General features: G+C 41.6%; 1 protein-coding gene across 2 annotated transcripts in view; it reads left to right on the top strand.

The window, feature by feature from the left end:
• SCN8A (sodium voltage-gated channel alpha subunit 8) overlaps window positions 1-20,629 on the top strand; it is a 215,741-nt gene that overhangs the window by 98,589 nt on the left and 96,523 nt on the right. For both annotated transcript variants that reach the window (XM_045829237.1, XM_045829238.1), the window contains exons 3-5: window positions 16,776-16,894; window positions 18,713-18,802; window positions 19,435-19,563. In XM_045829237.1, the coding sequence (XP_045685193.1) occupies window positions 16,776-16,894; window positions 18,713-18,802; window positions 19,435-19,563 (338 nt within the window). The remainder of the gene's footprint in view (window positions 1-16,775; window positions 16,895-18,712; window positions 18,803-19,434; window positions 19,564-20,629) is intronic.

The following is a 20,629-nucleotide window of genomic DNA, read 5'->3' as shown; positions in this document are numbered from 1 at the left end:
ACTTAATAACTTTGTAGTTTTAGGCAAGTTACTTAACCTTCCTGCCTCAACTTCATCATCTGTAAAATAGTACTTAACTCACGGAATAGTTGTTGTGAGACGGTTATTGTATGACACATTTGATAGGGTGTCTGCCACTGAGTAAATGCTTAATATGTGTTAAATGCTGTTATTTCTCCACATAGAGTCATAGGTACAATTATCAATAACTAAAAGAAATGAAACATAAATATAGGATTTAGAGATCTCTTGCTCAAACTTCAGTGTCATGGAATAGAGACTTGGAAGATGAGTACTCTAAATTTTCCTATAGTGCAAACAGAAGTACAAGCCTAAGGGAAAAGCATTGCCTGTGTCCACTTGTCCTTCTCCAGTTCAGTATTTCTGAGGAGAGCTGGGGACATGGGCACTCTGGAAATTCAGACCAGTTGTGCCTTTGCTGGAGCCTTTCCTGGGACACACGGAGACTGCCGTTTTGATTTTGCTTGAGGGACGCACTAAGCAGCTTAGCATTAAGAAAGGTACTAGGACTTCTGGCCAAGATGGCATCATAGGTAAACATGGCTCACCTCCTTGCACAACCACATTAAAATTACAAATAAACTATAGATCAGCTGTTATTCAGAACTGTTAGAAGTTGAGCTGAATGGAAGTCCTACAGCTACAGAATTAAAGAAGAAACCACATCAAGACTGGTAGGAGGGGCGGAGACGCAGAACGGTCTGGTCCCAAACCCATGTGTGACAGGTAAAAATCAGCAGGGATTGCACCGCTAAGGAATGAGTAGTCCCAGCCTCACCAGCAAAGGGTTCCAGTGCTAGGAAACAAGTCTCCATAACTTCTGGCAGTAAAAACCAGTGGGGATTAAGGCTATGAAAAGCGGAAACTGCTGGAATCCCAGGCAGTTCCTCTTAAATGTCCTGTGCACAGACTTGCTTGAACTCATTCCCTCTGAGTTTCAGTGTTGGGGGCAGCCGATTGAAAGGCACCAGAGACATACAGGGAGGAGCTGAATCGGCTAGCACCAGAGTGAGAGCTGGGGGGCAGCTTTCTCCAAGATATGCTGGCAGAGGTCATTGTTCCTTTTCTGAGCCCTCTCCCACAGAGCTGGCAGGCAGGTGCTATATCTGAGACTCCATCAACCTGGCTCACACTGTTTGCCGCCCCTGATGATTTCCTGAGGCCCCGCCCTACCCAACTTTTGGGCACACCAGAACTGTTTCAAGTGGCTGTTCCATACCGCTGCTTGTCTTGGCCTATGCTTCAGGTTTTCTTGAATTCTCTTAAGCAAGCAGCATCTGGCTCCAGCAAGCCCCATACCTCTCACTAAGGTGCCCCAGGTTGGCACTAGCAGCAACCAGCCTTGGTTCACAGCTTGGCCTGTCCTGGACACTTCCAAGATTGTTTTCTGGCTTATGCTGTATGACCCTGGACAGAACACAGGCAGTGGCAATCAAGGCTCAACTACAACAGGAGGGTGTACACATCCCACACAGTGGGCACACCTTGAGTACCCACTTGGGCAATAGGGGAAACTGTGCCACTGGACCCTACAGGATACCTACTCTATTAGGCCACCCTACCAAGCCTGGGAGATGTAGCAGTTCAACCTAATATGTAGAAACAAACACAGGGAGGCTAGCAAAATTAGAAGACAAAGAAATATGGTCTAAATGAAAGAAAGAACAAAACTCCAGAAAAAGAACTAAACAAAATGGAGACAAGCAATCTACTAGATGTAGAATTCAAAACACTGGTTATAAGGATGCTCAGTGAACTTAGTGAGAACCTCAATGGCATAAAAAAGATCCAGTCAGAAATGGAGGATACACTAACTGAAATAAAGAACAATTTACAGGGAAGCAATAGTGGAGTAGATGAAGCTGAGAATGAAATCAGCAATTCGGAACAAGAGGAAGCAAAAAAAAACCCAACAAAAACGACCATTCAGAACAGCAAGAAGAAAAAAGAATCCAAAAAAATGAGAATAATGCAAGGAGCCTCTGGGACAAAATTTCAGGTGTACCAACATTTGCATCATGGGTGTGCTGGAAAGAGAAGAGAGGGAACAAGAAATTTGAAACCTATTTGGAAAAATAATGACAGAAAACTTCCCTAACATGGTAAAGGAAATAGACATACAAGAGCAGGAAGCACAGAGAGTCCCAAAAAAGACAGACCCAAAGAGGCCCACATCAAGATATATCATAATTAAAATGCCAAAGGTTAAAGACAAAGAGAGACTCTTAAAAGCAGCAAGAGACAAGCAGTTAGTTACCTATAAGGGAATTACCATAAGACTGTCAGCTGATTTCTCAAAAGAAACTTTGCAGGCAAGGTGCTGGCAAGAAGTTTTCAAAGTGATGAAAAGCAAGGATCTACAACCTAGATTACTGTATCCAGCAAAGCTATCATTTAGGATCAAAGGACAGATAACGTGCTTCCCAGACAAGAAAAAAATAAAGGAATTCATCACCACCAAGCCAGTATTATATGAAATGTTAAAGCGTCTTCTTTAAGAAGATCGAAAACATGATCAATAAAATGGCAATAAATACATATCTATTAACAACCGAATCTAAAACAAAATAAATGAACAAGTAGAAGAGAAACAGAATCATAGAAACAGAGAACTTTTTGATGGTTGCCAGATGGGAAGGGGATGGTGGAAAATGTGAAGGGATTAAAAAGTACAAATTGGTAGTTACAGAATAGCCATGGGGATGTAAAGTACAGCATAGGGAATGGAGTAGCCAGAGAACATACATGCATGACCCATGGGCATGGACAATGGTGTGGGGATTGTCTGAGGGAGTTTGGGGAGACTGGATAGAGGGGGTCAGAGGGGGAAAAATTGGAACAACTGTAATAGTATGAACAATAAAATACAATTTTTAAAAAAGATCAGGGCTTTGTTCAACATGGTGTAGTTGTTTTGACAGTACAGATCATTTATTTCTGAACAGCTTTCCAGTCTGAAGTAGAATCTGTTTAGATTCAGGATTATATTTTCCTTTATTAAAACAGAGAATATAAGCCCTGGCTGGCGTAGCTCAGTGTATTGAGCGCGGGCTGTGAACCAAAGTGTCGCAGGTTCAATTCCCGGTCAGGGTATATGCCCGGGTTGCAGGCCATGGCCCCCAGCAACCGCACATTGATGTTTCTCTTTCTCTCTCTCTTTCTCCCTCCCTTTCCCCTCTAAAAATAAAATAAATAAAATATTTTTTAAAAACCCAGAATATTGGGAAGGACTTCTTTTTTGGTTGCCTGCTGTATTGTCTGTATAGATAGGCACTCAGAAGCGAATGCTAAATACCTTTTGATTAGTGGGCAGCCGGCTACTACTGTCATCCCTGCTGCAGCTGTTCTTCAGATCAGCTACATTTGTGTTATTATTGGGTAGAAGACCACTTCTCTGTACATTCACATTCAAAACAATAGGCGAAAGGTTTTGCCCCTGGTAAACTGTACCAGAATTAAGAATTTATAATTTAAGAATTAAGAAGTTATAGTAAAGCAGGAAAGAGCTATCAGCTATTATAACTGGCCAGTTGCTTGGTTCTGAAAAAGTGCATAGGTCTAGGAGCATAAGGTCATACACGCACACACACACACACGCAAATACACAAGTTCTGTCTGGAAAAGTCCATTGTTAATATAACAAGAATGGTTTGTGTGACATTGATGTAGCCTGGCAGCCAAGGAGAGGACTGGAATGTGCACATGTGAACAATGACAACTTCACTGTACTAGGCACTGGGGGCAGTAGATGTCATTGAGTGAGCATGTGTACTGTGTGGCCATTGCATTCAAAATGACTGAGCAAGTAGAGCAACAAATCTGCATCACATTCAGTGTTAAGCTTGGACATTCCTCTGTGGAAACTATTGGGATGACTCAGAAGGCTTTCGGGGATGATGCAATGAGTGCAGCACAAATAAAGGTGTGGCACAAACGCCTCAAAGATGGTTGAGAATCTGTTGAAAGTGGTCCATGTTCTGGAAGGCTTGCAAGAAGCAGAACACCTGAGATAGTTGAATGTCTATGGGCTGCAGTCAATGAATATCAGTGAATGACAGTATGAGAACTAGAAGCTGATCGGCGTATTCCAAAAACTACTGTCTGAGAATTTGATGCAGGATCTTGGCACACAGTGTGTCAAAATTCATTCTTTGGTTTCTGCTACCAGAGCAGAAGGAACATACATCATGCTGCAGTTGCTAATGACTTGATTCAAACCACTACCTATGAACCAGATTTCCTCAAGAAGGTCATAATCAAAGATGAATCGTGGGTCTTCAGCTATGATCCAGAAATGAAGGCCCAGTCGTCCCCATGGAAGTTGCCTGGTTCTCCATGCCTGAGAAGGTGCAGCAAAGTTGCAGCAAGATCAAGACCATGTTAACTGTGTGTTTTGATTGGGAAGGTGTTGTCCGTCATGACTATGCCCCTCCAGGCCAAACAGTTAATCAGGAGTACTACCTCAATGTTCTTCGTCTGTTGAGAGATGCAATATGACGAAAATGTCCTCAGCCAGGGGCAACTGGTGATTGGTAACCTCATTGCAACCATGTGTCATGCCTCAAGCAGAGATTTTTGGTTAAACATCAAATCACGCAGGTGACTCAGTCCCCCTACAGCCCAGATTTGGTGCCTTGTGCTTCTGGCTTCTTCCAAAACTAAAATCACCTTTGAAAGGGAACAGATTTCAGACCATCAGTGAGACTCAAGAAAATATGATGGCAGCTGATGGTGATTCCAAAAATGGATTTTGTGGAGTGTTTTGAACAGTGGAAGAGAAAGCTGGGGGAACTGAGTGAGGTCTCAAGTTGCCTATTTTGGAGGGGTCTGAGGTGTCATTGTCCTGTGTACAGTGTTTCTTGTATCTTGTGTCTTCTTCAATAAATGTCTATTTTTCATGTTATGTGGCTGGATACTCTTTGGATAGACTATATATATCTCAGTTTTAGGCAGGCATGAATTTAAGGCTAGAGGAGTCAGTTAAAAATTCGAGGGTTAGGCTGTTCTAGAGGTTAAACATTTAAGATCTAGGTTCCAAACTCTGGGAGACAGGTATAAGTCAGTGTCAATAACATTTATAGCCACACAAACTCAGATTGATACTAGTTCGCAGCTGCTTCTGAGATTATCAAAATCTCTGAGCCCCTAGGTCTTCATTATAGCCAGAAAGGCACTAGATACCTGCAGGTAACTTTGCCCTAGTTGAGATGATGACCTCTCAGGAGAGGGAGAGCTTGTTTGAGTGGAGAGCCGCTCTCCTGGACCGTGTACCTCACAGCAAACTAGGGGCTGGAGAAGAAGCATTTCTCTAAGAAGATTTCTGCTCTGTGATATATTCCACTCCTGCACTGAATACTCTTCTCTGTAATATCTTTTCATATTTATGTACCCTTTATTATTTTAATTGATACTTTTGTATGGTTTTAAAAACTTAACCCAATCCTGGGGTGAGTGTGGGAGATGCTAATAAGTCGGCTGTGCCGCAGCAGTGTGGCAGCGGCACGTGGTCACTGTATTGCATTTGCAGTGAGCTGGGGTTTGTCTGGTGTGCAAGTGGGTGTGCTTGTAACTTGTACCATGCCCCTCCCCTTACGTGGACCCTGAAGAGAATGCATCTGAGCCTGAGTCAGCAATGGCTCTGCTGCTCCATCGTGTGCTCCAAGGCCCACACTGCTAATTAGAAATGAAAAGCCTTTGCTTTCCAGAAGGCTCACTTTATGCAAGCATGATACATTTATTAATATTCCATGCTGTAACTCGTTAAGGGCCGTTCCATTGCTCTTAATGGGCCCTGTGCTCAAACACATTCAGTGGCTGTTGTCATAAACTGATATTTCCCCTTGGGCAGTAAACCACAATCCAATTTCAGTTTCCCTTTTAACTTATTTACTTCACAAAGATCTAATTTAAGACAGATTAGGTAAAATATTATTGGACTTTATGGGTACCAAGTAATTATTGCTTAAGAAGCATTCTGTAAGAATCCAAAGCTTGCTGTCCTTCCCAGCTCCTGGGCTTGAAAGAATCTGGTGTTATAGCACAGTGTTGGGAGGGATGAATCTCCTTTTCTGGATTCTGACCAGCAGTTTAATGATTATTGAGATTAATCAGCTATGTGTGTGGCTTAAAAATTCTTGTATGTATTATTTTTAAAAGTCAGCCCATCACCAATCATCCCTATTCATTCCCTCTCCCATATTCACTGTTCTGCTGAGATAAAAATAGGGGAAGCAGGGCCGGAGGAAGCAGCCTGTGGTGCAGTTCTCCATGGGCCTGCTCCATGCCACCCCCCACCCACATAAGTACAGTTGTCATGATCGCATCAAGCACTGTTGACCCTGGAATTGACAGTTTCACTTGAGGAAGCAAAATAACCAATTCAGGAGAGTTCTACCAAGATGTAACATAAACAAAATGAATAATACTAAGGTTTCTCCTTGAAAGTATGGTTGACTGCTTTGTTGCACTTAATCTTGGATGCTTCTGTGTATTTTCTGAATCGTAGAATCATAGGTGTCAGAGCTGGAAAGGACCTTGGCACGCCCATCAGGCAGCCCTCCATCTCATTTTATCAATGAGGAGAATGAGATCCGGAGAGATGCAGTGGCTCACCCAGCCTCACAGTCAGGTAGAACAGGTGAAGGAGAGCCCAAGAGTTTAGGTCAACGTGACTGGAGAGTTGAGCAGGTGGTCCCTAAATCCTGGTGAGCAGATTCCTCTGTGCCTTATTTAATCCAAATCTCTGGGGTGGGACTTGTGAATCTGCTTTTTTTAAAAAGCTACTCAGATCATTCTTAATGCAGCTAGTGTGACATAGGCCAGTAACTGGCATTAGTGTAAACCAGTGGCCCGCCAACACTGACCACTGGGCCAGATCAGCTCTGCCGTTTGTTTTGTGTGGCCCATGCCATGAGCTAAGAAGGTTTTTGCATTTTTAAATGGTTGGGAAAAAATCAAAAGTATAATATTTTCTGATGTGTGAAAGGTATATGAAATTTAAATTTTCTTGTCCATAAGAACATTTTATTGGAACACAGCCACTCGTATTTGTTGGCATGTCTGTGGTTGCCTTTGCACTACAGCAGCAAGGTTGAGTTGTTGCAATGAAAACCATTGAATATGATGGCCTACAGGGCCTATAATATTTACTATCTGGCCCTTTACAAAAGAAGTTTGCTGATCCTGACATATACCAGTCTATCTCTCATACGAGCACAGCAAGCTTTGGCATTAAAAGGGAGATTCCTAAGCTTTGAGTGCTTGTGTCAGTCCAAACACCATTTTGCTTTATGCAAAAGATTCAGTTATGAAAAGAACTGCATATAAATAAGTATATGTAAATTGAATTATTTTACAGTAATGTGTTTTATTATGATGCAACTTGCCACTTAGAGTATAGAGGGTTAGGAGTGTTAGTGTGGACTAGATGTAGTTATGTGAATAGAAAAGAAGTCTTCTACTTTTATACTTGATGAAGATACTGGATGTAAATATTTAGAAAGGAGTGATGGTAAACTATTTTTATTCCATATCCAGTATTTAGTACCTAACTTAATTCTGAAGATTCTATTTCACACATAAAATGTCCTTAAAAAAGCCTTTATACTAGCAAAACCATAGTTTTTAAAAGTACACTTTATTGATTATGCTATTACAATTGTCCTACTTTTTTTCCCTTCCTCACCCCCCTCCACCTAGTACCCCCATTCTCTCCAGCAATCTCCCCCCTTAGTTCATGTCCATGGGTCATGCATATAAGTTCTTTGGCTTTTTAATTCCCTATGCTGTTCTTAACACCCCCCTGTCTATTATGTACCTACCAATTTATGCTTCTTTTTTTTTTTATTAATCATTGTTCATATACAGTTTTCTCCTTTTTACTCCCAATCCAGTTCCCCCTCCCACCCGCCCCCCTTCCCTCCCATTACCACCCTCCCCTTAGTCTATGACCATGTGTCCTTTAAGTTTGTTCCTGTGAACCCTTCCCACTGTCCCCTTAAATTCCCTCTTCTCTCCCCTCCGGTCACCATCAGCCTGTCCTCTATTTCAGTATCTTTGGTTACATTTTGCTTGTTTCTTTGTTTTGTTATTTAGGTTCCTGTTAAAGGTGAGATCATATGGTATTTGTCTTTCACTGCCTGGCTTGTTTCAGCTTAGCATAATGTTTTCCAGCTCCATCCACGCTGTTGCATAGGGTAGGAGCTCCTTCTTTCTTTCTGCTGCATAGAATTCCATCGTGTAAATGTACCATAGTTTTTTGATCCATTCATTTACTGATGGGCATCTAGGTTGCTTCCAGCATCTAGCTATTGTAAATTGTGCTGCTATGAACATTGGGATGCATAGGTTCTTTTGAATTGGTGTTTTAGTATTCTTAGGATAGAGTCCCAGTAGTGGAATTGCAGGGTCAAAAGGCAGATCCATTTTTTAGTTTTCTGAGGAAGTTCCATATTGCTTTCCATAGTGGTTGTACCAGTCTGCAGTCCCACCAACAGTACACTAGGGTCCCCTTTTCTCCACAACCTCTCCAACACTTGTTGTTTGTTGCTTTGTTTATGATGGCCATTCTGTCTGGTGTGAAGTGGTATCTCATTGTGGTTTTAATTTGCATCTCTCTGATAGCTAGCGATATTGAACATCGTTTCATGTGTCTTTGGATCCTCTGTATGTCCTCCTTGGAGAAGTGTCTATTCAAGTCCTTTGCCCACTTTTTAATTGGGTTCCTTGTCTTCTTAGAGTACAGTCGTGTAAGTTCTCTATATCAATTTATGCTTCTTAATCCCTGCACCTTTCCCCCCATCTCCTTCAAATGATCTCCATATCTGTGATTCTGTTCTGTTCTGGTTGTTTGCTTAGTTTGTTCTTTAGACTCAGTTGTTGATAGTTTTGAATTTGTTGCCATTTTAATATTCATAGTTTTGATCTTCTTTTGCTTAAATAAGTCCCCTTAACATTTCATGTAAATTGTGTATGGTGGACCCTTAGCTAATCACTGGGGTGGGGTAACCTGATTCACCAGGAAGGGCTCAGAGAGGGGACAGTGCCGCTGCCTGGCTTCTGGAGGTTTGTCTGGCACTTGCCTCATGCAACTGGTGCCCTTCCGGCTGTTGCTCTGGTGCTGAATCCCAGAGAGGGTGGGTCTGCATATGTTTTAAGTCCTCTCAGGCCCTTTAAAGGGGAGTCTCCTGAAAATCTGGGTGTTTCTTCCGCCATTCCAACCCATTGGTATGTCTCATGCTTAGACAAGCATTTATTTGTTCATTAACCAGTCAGCACTTATTGAAGTTATGGGGATCAATCTTCCTGGCACTGGAACCCTGGGCTGTGTGGTCAGACCTGGGCTGCGATCCCTCACTCCCAAGGTATTTCTCCCAATTTTTATCCATCACACGTGAATGTGGGGCTGCCCATTCTGTCACTGGGCCTCCATGTCTCTCCTCACGTCTCTGCCCTTCCTACCTGTCTGGATGAATGTGGCTTCTTTAAATCCTTGGTTGTCAAATTTCCATATAACTTGACTTTCTGCTGGTTCTGGGGGTTACTTGTTTTGAGGTCTAGTTGTAATTCTTTCTGTGGTTCCCTGTGGAGGTGAATGAAGCATGTTTACCTGTGCCTCCATCTTAACCAGAAGTCCAGAACTCAAAACCATAGCTGTTGTAATTCATCAAAGATTCCTAGTTTCCCTAAAGGTCATTGTTCTCTTTCTAACCAACTCATCACCATACTAATCAGAATCCTTGGTATCTCCTAGTTTTTTTTTTCTTTAGGCAAGGTCTAACAATTTCAATTCCCTAATGTCTTCCCTTTCTTTTTCTTCTCCTTTTTCTTCGCCTTAGACATACAAGCATTTATTTGCTCATTAACCAATCAGCATTTATTGAGCACCTGCTTTATGCCAGCACTGAATCTGTGATAGGAAGTATCCTCATTTATACTTCTAGACCTGTCTTTCTATCATGAACAAACTAAAAAAGAAGAGAAATAGAAGGTGCAGAGTAGATTACTTTTTAAAATCTTGTTGCCTATTTTCTTTTAAGGTAGGTTGATGATTTTGCAAAGGTTTGGTGATTTTTAGGTCCTGGGACATAGTCCAGTGCTTCTTTCATTGTTGGGTTTGTGTAGTGGACCCCAGGGGCTCAAATTTCTCATTCACCAGAGAATTTATCCCCCACACCAGTTTTATTCTCTACCATGCTGCCACTAAATAGCCTCTCAATCTGGCACAGTAGAAGCTGTCAGGAGGCTCTAAAATTTGCATAATATACTGCTCTTTGCTGCATGACCTTTGATAGGTGATGTCCCTCTCCTGAGCTTTTGTAAAATGCATGCAGGATAATAATCCCCCCTTCACTCATACTTCACAAGAATGAGGTTGAATGAGGAGGCTATTTAAAAGGCTTGGCATTTTCATAGAAGGAGTTGCTATAGAAACACAGAGGAGTACAAGTACTTCAGAGAGAGAGAGTTTCGGGAGAGTCCTGGGTTCCATGTTTCTTTGGGAAGCCAAAATATGGAAGAGTCATAGCTTGACCCTTGACCTGTTGTAGCCTGACCCCAGGTCTACTCTTTCCTCTTGCTTTTAGAATTAGGCTTTCCCAGCAGCAGACCCCACCAGAGCCAGTAAACTAGGGATGGTGCATTGAGTGTTTCCGGAATGTGTACGGCTGAATACCAGCACTGCTTTTCTGTTAGGGAGAGGATGGCATGACTCTGCCAGATTAAGAAAGGGGAGAATGGGAGATGAGAGGAAAGGAATTTTTTAAAAATCTGCCAGCAACTGTTTATTGGGAGCTCACAGGTTGGGTGTTGTGTTGGGACTGTGGGATGAAATGTGAGATTGGCTTCTGCCCTCTGAGAAGTTAACATGTAGTTTCAGGGGTAGAGGGAAGGTGAAAAAATAAATAAAAGCTGGAAGAGGGATAAAAGACACAAACGCTGCATATAATGAGTTCAGAAAAGGGAGAGCTCAGAATACTTGAAAATATATCATTTGAAAAATGGGACCTCAGGATGTTATAAGGGTAATGGAAATAATACATTTCCTTCCGGGAACTAAAATACCCCAGCTGGTGTGGCTCAGTGGGTTGAGTGCTGGCCTGAAAACTGAAGGGTCGCCAGTTCAATTCCTGGTCAGGACATGTGCCTGGGTTGCTGGCCGGGTCCCCGGTAGGGGGTGTGAGAAAGGCAACCGATTTTCTCTCCCTTTCATTCTTCCTCCCTTCCCCTCTCTAAAAAAATAAATAAAATCTTTAAAATAAATAAATTAATTAAAGTTTAAAATAAAAAATTTTCAAGTGGTATACCTCAGTCCAAATTCAAAATAATGCTTTCCTCCATGGGGAAGAGGGAGAGTATTGGAGAGTAGCATGGGAAGAGAGCACAGTTGGTCAGGCATTCTTTCTTAGGCCAGCTAATGGTCAAATACACATAACAACATTTACCATTGTAACTGTTTTAAGTGCACAATTCACTGGTATTAAATATATTCACTATGTTGTACAGTTATCACTACTGTTCATTTCCAAAACTTTTTCATTATCCCAAACAGAAACTCTGTACCTATTAAACAGTAACTCCGTTCCCCCTGCTTCTAGCCCTGGTAAACTGTATTTTACTTTGTTTCTATGAATTTTCATATTCTACATACCTCGTATAAATGGAATCAGAAAATATATGTCCTTTGGTGTCTGGCTTATTTCATTTAGCATATATTGTAGCATACATCAGAATTTCATTCCTTTTTAAGATTGAGTAATATTCCATTATATGGATATACTGCGTTTGGTTTATCCATTTGTCAGTTGGTAGACACTTGGGTTATTTTCATTTTGGGGGTATTCTGAATAATGCTTTTATGAATATTTATGTATAAGTTTTGGTATGAACACCTGTTTTCCATTCTCCTGAGTATATAGCTAGGAGTAGAATTGCTGAGTTATATGCAACTCCATGTTTAACTTTTTAAAAAGATTTTATTTATTTATTTTTAAAAAGGGAAAGGGGGGGAGAAAGAGTGACAGAAACATCACTATGTGGTTGCCTCTTGCACGCCCCCCACAGGGGCCCTGGCTTGCAACCCAGGCGTGTGCCCTGATTGGGAATCCAACCTGCGACCCTTCGGTTTGCAAGCTGGCACTCAATCCACTGAGCCACACCAGCCAGGGTCTATGATTAACTTTTGAAGAACTGCCAAACTATTTTTCCAAAGTGGTTGCACCAGTTCACTTTCCTATCAGTAGTGTGTCAAGGTTGTAAGTTCTTTATATCCTTGACATTACTTGTTATTTTCCACTTTTTGAAATATTATAACCATCCTAGTGGGTATGAAGTAGTATTTCGTTGTGATTTTATTTGCATTTCCCAAATGACTGACGATGTTGAACATCTTATGTGTTTATTTGCTTTTTGTATTATCTGGTTTGTAGAAATGTCTATTCAAATGCTTTGCTCATTTTTAGATTGGATTATTTTTTTCCCTAAATTTTTTATTACAAAAAAAATCATACATAAAAGTTACCCAAATGATAGAATAGTAAACATTAGTATACTTAGAAGCTCAGTAACAAATGTTTACAGTTGTTAATATTTAGCCATATTTACTTTATCTATATCTATAAAGATTTGTAGGTGTTTTCAAATAGTCATCATATTTAATAAAAAGACAGTCTTTATAAAGAGAACATCTGAAGCAAAATCATTAAAAAGTCATTCAGTTGCCCATGGAATAAAGAGCAGATCCCTGAGAGAGGTGTTCCAGGCCTTCCGTCATCTCGATCTTATCAATTTTTTTAGGTGATCTGTTTCTGCTCCCTCGCTTCCTATTATTCTATAGCCAGGTTGAACTGCTTTAAATTCTAGGACTAGCATCCAGCTTTCTCTCTCTTTCCTGAGTCTTTGCACATACTGTTCCATTTGCTTAGTACATTTTACTCATTGTACCTTCATCTGGCTAACACCTACTTTGCTCCAAGTGCTGCTGACACGCAGGCTGCTTAGGCGTTTCCACCACAATCTCCCCTTAGTACTCCTATTAGAACTCTTTGAACATGCCTGTGACATAATAAGAAATACATATTTGGTTTCTGCCCCCCCCCCATCAGTCCCACCCTTTCCCCTCCTCACCACCACCCCACCCCCACTTTCTGGAAACAACTCCTAAAACCCTTGGAATCTTCAAACTGATAAGTACCTTTTTAAAAAATATACTTTATTGATTATGCTATTACAGTTGTCCCATTATCCCTCCCTTTATTCCCCTCTGCCCTGCACCCTACCTCCCACCCACATCCTCCCCTCCTTAGTTCGTGTCCATGGATCATACATGTAAGTTCTTTGGCTTCTCTATTTCCTATATGATTCTTAACCTCCCCCTGCCTACTTTGTGCCTACCAATTACTCCCTGTACCTTTCCCCCTATTCTCTCCCCTCTACCTCCCCACTGATAACCCTCCATATAATTAATCTCCATTTCTGTGATTCTGTTCCTGTTCTAGTTGTTTGCTTAGTTTATTTTTTTTTAGATTCAGTTGTTGATAGTTGTGAGTTTGTTGTCATTTTACTGTTCATATTTTTGATCATCTTGTTTTTCTTAGATAAGTCCCTTTAACATTTTGTATAATAAGGGCTGGGTGATGATGAACTTTAACTTGACCTTATCTGGGAAGCACTTTATCTGCCCTTCTAATCTAAATGATAGCTTTGCTGGATACAGTAATCTCAGATGTAGGTCCTTGCATTTCATGACTTTGAATACTTCTTTCCAGCCTCTTTTTGCCTGTTAGGTTTCTTTTGAGAAATCAGCTGATAGTCTTATGGGGACTCCTTTGTAGGTAACTATCTCCTTTTCTCTTGCTGCTTTTAAGATTCTCTCCTTATCTGTAATCTTGGCTAATGTAATGATGATGTGCCTTGGTGTGTGCTTCCTTGGGTCCAACTTCTTTGGGACTCTCTGAGCTTCCTGGACTTCCTGGAAGTCTATTTCCTTTGCCAGATTGGGAAAATTTGCCTTCATTATTTTTTTTAAGTAAGTTTTCAACTTCTTGGTCATCTTCTTCTCCTTCTAGCACCCTTCTTATGCAGATGTTGGAACGTTTAAAGATGTCCTGGAGGTTCCTAAGCCTCTCCTTATTTTTTTGAATTCTTGTTTCTTCATTCTGCTCTAGTTGAATGTTTCTTTCTTCCTTCTGCTCCAAACCATTGATTTGAGCCCTGGTTTCCTTCCCATCACTGTTGGTTTCCTAGTAGATTTTTCTTTATTTCACATAATGCAACCTTCATTGCTGCCTGGATCTTTTTTTGCTGTTGAAGTACCCAATGAGTTCCTGGAGCATCCTGATTACCAGTGTTTTGAACTGTTCATCTGATAGGTTGGCTGTCTCTTTCATCGCTTAGTTGTATTTTTCCTGGAGCTTTGATCTGTTCTTTCATTTGGGCCATTTTCTTATGTGTCTCCGCATGCCTGTTATGTAGTGAGGGGCGGAGCCTTAGGTGTTCACCAGGACGGAGCAACCCTCCTGGTTGAGTTGTGACGCTGTGTGGGGGGGAGGGGCCTGAGAGGGAACAAAGGCCCTTGCTCCGCTCTCTGTCGGATTTCAGTCACTTCCCGGCTTCCCACAAGCAAGTTGGGCCCTTCTGGTGCTGATTCCTGGGTAGGTGGGTTTGTATACATTCTAGGACCCTGTGGGTCTCTCCAACGAACGCTCCTGTGAGGCTGGGAGTATCTTCTGCTGCCGCCTAAACCCCTACAGGAGTTTTCAGTCAGAGGATTTGAGGTTTTATTTCCCTGAGCTGGGGCCCTGGGTTGTGCAGTCTGTCCCGCTCCCCAGTTGTTCCCCCCAGTTTATCTGCGCACAAATGTGGGACCACCCTGTTCTCCAGCTGCTGCCTTTGCCACAGTCCTCTCCGCCCGGCTGCCTGTCTCCACCCTCCTACTGGTCTGGATGAACGTTTCTTCTTTCACTCCTTGGTTGTCGGACTTCCATACAGTTCAATTTTCTGTCAGTTCTGGTTGTTTTTTGTTTTTAAATTTGTTGCTGTCCTTCTTTTGATTGTGCGAGGAGGCACAGTATGTGTAACTACGCCTCCATCTTGGCCAGAAGTCCTGGAGGTTCATTTTTTAATGTCAGTTGTAGAATGGTATTTATAGTACAATTCCATTTGAAAGAGAGGGGAAATCTCTTTAAAGCTGTATCTGTGTGTTTATATTTACAAAGAAAAGTTCTGAAAAGATAAACAATTAACAAAGGTTATCTTTGCATAATGAGATGGAACTTTTTGTTTTATGTTTCTTTTTAAAAATATGTGCATGCATGCTTTAAAAATTTTTTGAAACTATTTAAAAGAGCTAGCATTTGACCATTTGCCATTTTACTCACACAGTGAGGTGCTGGGGCCGTGTCCCGGCCTGTCTCCTGAGGAATCACCGTGTAGTAGGTTCCTGCGTCTCCCTCTAGCCTCACAGTCCACTGCTCCCCTCCTCTATTTTGTCCTCCATCAACACGGAATTACTTGTCAGTTCCCTAAAAACAACCCACAATTGTATGCTGCTGTGCCGTTGTCCACTCTATGCTGCCCCCTTTCTTTGCCATTCCTTCCCCCTTTATCTGACCAATTAATATGTCTTCATCTTTACTTATCCTTTTAAACCCCTCCCAGATATCATTTGCCTTCCTTTGTGGACATCTTTCAGCTCAGCCTTCTCCCTTTTATTCCCCACCCAAGGGGGGAGAAATCTCTCTGCTGCTTATCATATATTATGTATATTTTTGTTATTTACCCTGCGTCATAGCTACTAGTTTACACATATGTCTTCCCTAAAAATAGTTTTGTTCAGTTTTGTATCCCGGGAGCTTAGCACAATGCTTCACACAAAATCAGTGCTAAAGAACATTTTAATCAAATTGAATTCGTGAGACTAGAAAGGGTACTCTGGGTAGGATGAGCATGTGTGCAAAGGCCAAAGTCATGAATTACTGGAGCATGAGCCAGTTTGGCAAGACAGGAAGATTTGTGCTGGGAAATACGGTTGAATGGTTTTGGCAAGGCGGGCGATGGGGGCTCTCAAAAAGCCAGACGGAGCAGACTCGGTAGGTAGACGTTGGTGGGATGCAGAGCTCGTCTCACTTCCCTCCAGTCTTTGCTCCAGCCTCTCTTCTCCGCAGGTTTGCCCTGACCCCCTCCTTGAAAACCGTCACTTCCCCACTCACCCACCTCCTTGTCCCGGCATTCTCCATCTCCCTGTCCTTGACCTTCCTCCTTTTCCCATTGAACATGTCACATTCGATGTAATTTACTCTTTTGTCATGTTTTTATTTATTGTCACCTTCCCCTTTGGAATATAAGCTTCCCAACCAGGTTAGCCTTGTTCACTGATATTTGTTAAGCAGCTAGGACATTGCGTGACACATTTACTCATTTGTTGAGTAAATGAATCCTAAATTAATGAACTTTAGTATCTTGTCAGAGCTGGCATACATAGCTTAGGTAGGGTTCAGCTGCTTTGCTTCCAAAAGAAATAAGTTTATTCTGTAAAACTGCTAAAATAGTGCCATCAATTTGTGATGCAGTTTAGGACAGGGGTAGGGGTGGGTAGAGGTTAGGGAAAGAAAGGTGTATTGCCCTAAGGTTGCTTGCCATAGAAACCAAATGGAAAGTAAAAACTTATAATACATTTGAGTTATTTCTTTCTTAGAAAAATGTTGTTTTATGTGATTAATGCCAGTGCTTTAATAATTTCTCTTTTTCTTTTTCCACAGACCTTTGTAGTATTAAACAGAGGGAAAACTCTCTTCAGATTTAGTGCCACGCCTGCCTTGTACATTTTAAGTCCTTTTAACCTGATAAGAAGAATTGCTATTAAAATTTTGATACATTCATATCCTTTTCTGCAAATGTGGAGTGAGTGTAGCAATTGCATGATCACTGATGTATATGTCTAAATTGCATTTTACCAATAGTGTAGTTGACTGTCCTACCGGTCAGAGGTTTAGGAGTGGACACCTACCAAATCCGGAGTTGTGGGCATCAGCAAATTCTTTTTTCTTAGGATGATATCATGGGGGTTTGGGATTTTGTTAGTATCATGTAGAGGGTCAAATTAAGTGGTGACCTTTTACTAAAGTCTTATTTTTAAAGTGTTCAGACTTTAGTAATTTCACCCTGAGGCAGATTATTCAGGTTTTTAGTCCAATATCAGAATATTTTGAAAGCTACTTCTTGAATTACAAGTTGTTGAATGAATTAGAGGCCTTCCTTGAATATTTTTTATTTCTTGAACAGTGAGCTTGGAATGTATTTGAGATAGTTTCTCAGGATAAATGGCCTCCCTGGTACAGAGGTTTAGATTTAGATTGCATGATGGCTATAAATCTTTTCTGGTATTTTTACTCCCATGAAACAGAAAATGTCCAATTTATTCATGTGGCCTGAGTTTCACATCTTATTAATATAGGAAAGCATACGGCAGATGAAAAATGATGTGATGGAGGTAGGAGCTTTGCATGGTGACTTTAAACTCTCATGGTTGGTATTTAATTTGACAGTACTTAGTCCCATGCCTTGATGTGTGTTGTATCCTACAAGTAGGCTGAGGAAACAAGCAGTTGCAACTTGGTAAATTGGTTTGCCAAGCTTTCACCACATTCTATTAACTCAAAGAATTTAGCAACCTGTTTGTGAAATCTGTGGTTTATAAGCAACATAGTTCTGAAATCTGAAGGTTTACCAGGAAATAAATAATTCACAATGGATGGCTTCCCTTTTTATTGGATCAGGAGATGGAGTGTTTTTTCTCTTCTAACCAGAACATGTTGTTATTCCCTGAGGAAAAATCCAGCTATATGAAGTACTTTTAATTTTTAAAATGCCACTAGTAGAATGAAGATAGTGAATGCCATTAGCAAAAGAGAGTGAGTTAGCAATAAATGAGATATGGCTTCCATGCTTGTTAAAGTGACAGTTGTGTTTGAGTAACTCATACTGACCTAGAGCAGTTTGATTTTTTTCAGTGGACAAGAGCAGAACGAGTGGAGAAAGGTCATGGATGAAACTGAAATGGCAACAAAGTGGTTTACTCTCCATAAATATTCCGGGGCACTTTGAGAATGATCAGATGAATTTGCCCCATCACCTCACTCTCGGGAATATGGTGGTGTGGATGTCTTTTGAGAGCCTGACCCAACATGCCACAACAGGTCTTCCCAACTGGGTAAATTCAGCACACATTGGCTACGTCCTTGCCCCCAAGAGCAGTTCAGCATTTTGGAGGACTGGGGGCGGGGGAGGGGGATGGTGAACCATTAATTACATGTAGATTTTCAAATAATTAGTTATGTAAGATAGTTAACTTAATAAATAAGCACTAAGTAATGCCGATTAAATTTAGCTTATTCTACACTTGAGGTGAAAGTTGCAAGAGGGGCAAAAGTTTTATCCAGAAGGAGAGGATTAAGGACAGCCTTTCTGAAAACCAGTGGACCTCCTGCTGTCCTCCCCCACACCTCTCCCTCGTGTGTGGGTACACGTGGTGGAGCTCTGTGGTGACCAGTTTTTATCGTCGCCTCGTCTTTTCCTCCTCTTCTGCGCTTTGCCTCCTTCAGGTTATTGAGTTAGATCTCACGGTACCCAATGTGACATGTTTGTTTTCTGAGGGGTAAAGTAAGAGTTTGTGTATTCTCCCTTGACTCTTCTCTACAGTATTTAGCATGATCATTATGTGCACTATTTTGACCAACTGTGTATTCATGACTTTTAGTAACCCTCCTGAGTGGTCGAAGAATGTGGAGTAAGTAACTCGTTTGTTTTTCTGCCTGCTTGTTTGGTTCACTTTTAGTCACCGAGTCTTGATTTGTCACAGTTGATCCATCAAGGGAGAAAATCGATTATGCCTACTCTTTATTTCACAGAGTGGGGCAAAGATACATACATGTGGGGTTTGGGGACTCCCAGTAGTCAACTCTGAAGGGAGAGAGTAGGCCCTGGGAGTTTCTGCCCTTCACCCCCATCTCTTCCTGTGCTAGCCGGTGCTTTTGACTTGTTGCCACATCACTGTCTTCTGCCCTCAGTTCCTGACAGTACTGCCTTCTCTGTTTCTACTTTTCCCCTCATTTTGACTTGTCTACAGTTAAAAATAACTCTGGGGCTGCCTCCCCTGGTTTGAAATGATCACGTACTAGAAGGCAGTGCAGAGGTATTTCTCTGTAATACCTGTCAGGACCCAAAACAGTATTCCAGAGTTCTCGGTTTGTGCGTTTCAGTAAGCATCCCTTTCTCCTTCCATCTTGCTGCACTGGCCGTGCCCTCTCTGTTTCATTTCTGTTGGTCGAAGCCACACTTCAGGCAGGTGTTATCTTAGAAGATTCACGTGAAGTTTCTGTCTGTTCGGCAATTACCTCAAGCTATCCATTTCCTCCACAGGTACACATTCACAGGGATTTATACATTTGAATCACTAGTGAAAATCATTGCAAGAGGCTTCTGCATAGATGGCTTTACCTTTTTACGAGATCCATGGAACTGGTTAGATTTCAGCGTCATCATGATGGCGTAAGTTCTCTGCTCACTTTTGTTGGTGTTCTGGGCGCAGTTATGGGCGGTTGTACTCCTGGGTGTTAGTACGACAGTGGAAGTGTGAGTGTGAGCACAGTTGCATGAGGGATTGGCAGATAACCATGTAAGGCCGTATGGGTTCATGACGGTGATTCCTGCTTGTGAGGGCCTTTTGTTTAGGCAGCGACAGCAGGGTTACGTGGGAGGAGGTAAGCGGAGGCTTTACCGCTGGGGAGGAAGTAGGAGGTGATTTCCCAATGACACTGTCTCGTATTTCCTACTTCCTCATAACATTGACCAAGGTTTGCACACTTATCACTAGGGGGCCTCAGTGAAGACTTGAAATTTCATAGGCGTATACCTTAAACTGAAAATCCATTTTCTTGTAATTTCATGAGGCTGGCCAGCTGTTGCAGACGTCAGAGCACATTTTAGAATCAAAACATGAGTGAAGGTCTCCACACTGATTGCTTCTAAAGAATTACTGACCAGCACTTCAAACTGTTGCTAGAGAGCAGTATAACTCCGCATCGGTATACGAGTTGCCGCTGGTAATTTCTGTTGTTGTAACAATAAAAATGGATCTCTGGAAAACTTAGCTAATGACAGACGAGTTGTAGCAGACTTTATTATGTTTATTTCCAGGCTGGGAGAGCACTCGGAGGTTCGGTAGGGAGGAGGGTGTTGTATAGACTGTATGTGGGTTTGGGTGTGTGCATGCAGGTGTGTAAGAGGTTGAGTATGCGTATGGGTCTGAGCATCAGAGAGAATGACGAATTTGAACCACAAAATGTGAATGAATGATGTGTGTTGAATATTTGAAACTGGAACTTTGACTTTCTGTTATATTAAGGCAATTTCTAGCTTTCCAGCATTAAGAAAATGAACATATTGGTGTTCATTTGAAATTTAAGTGTCCTTGCTTGGCACAGAGCTGGTGATAAAATGGGCATTTAGCATCATATTTTCTCTGATAATTTGGATTTTCCTGAGCCCCCCCTTTTGTATGTCACAGGCTAAAGCTTCATCTGTAGGCCTGACTGCAAAGATACGCGTATGGCTT

This window comes from Phyllostomus hastatus, unplaced genomic scaffold (genome assembly GCF_019186645.2).
Source record: "Phyllostomus hastatus isolate PE091 unplaced genomic scaffold, TTU_PhHast_1.1 phas_scaffold_93, whole genome shotgun sequence".
Lineage (NCBI taxonomy): Eukaryota > Metazoa > Chordata > Mammalia > Chiroptera > Phyllostomidae > Phyllostomus > Phyllostomus hastatus.
Note: the sequence above shows the minus strand (reverse complement) of the source record. Positions and strands in the feature narration are given on the sequence as shown.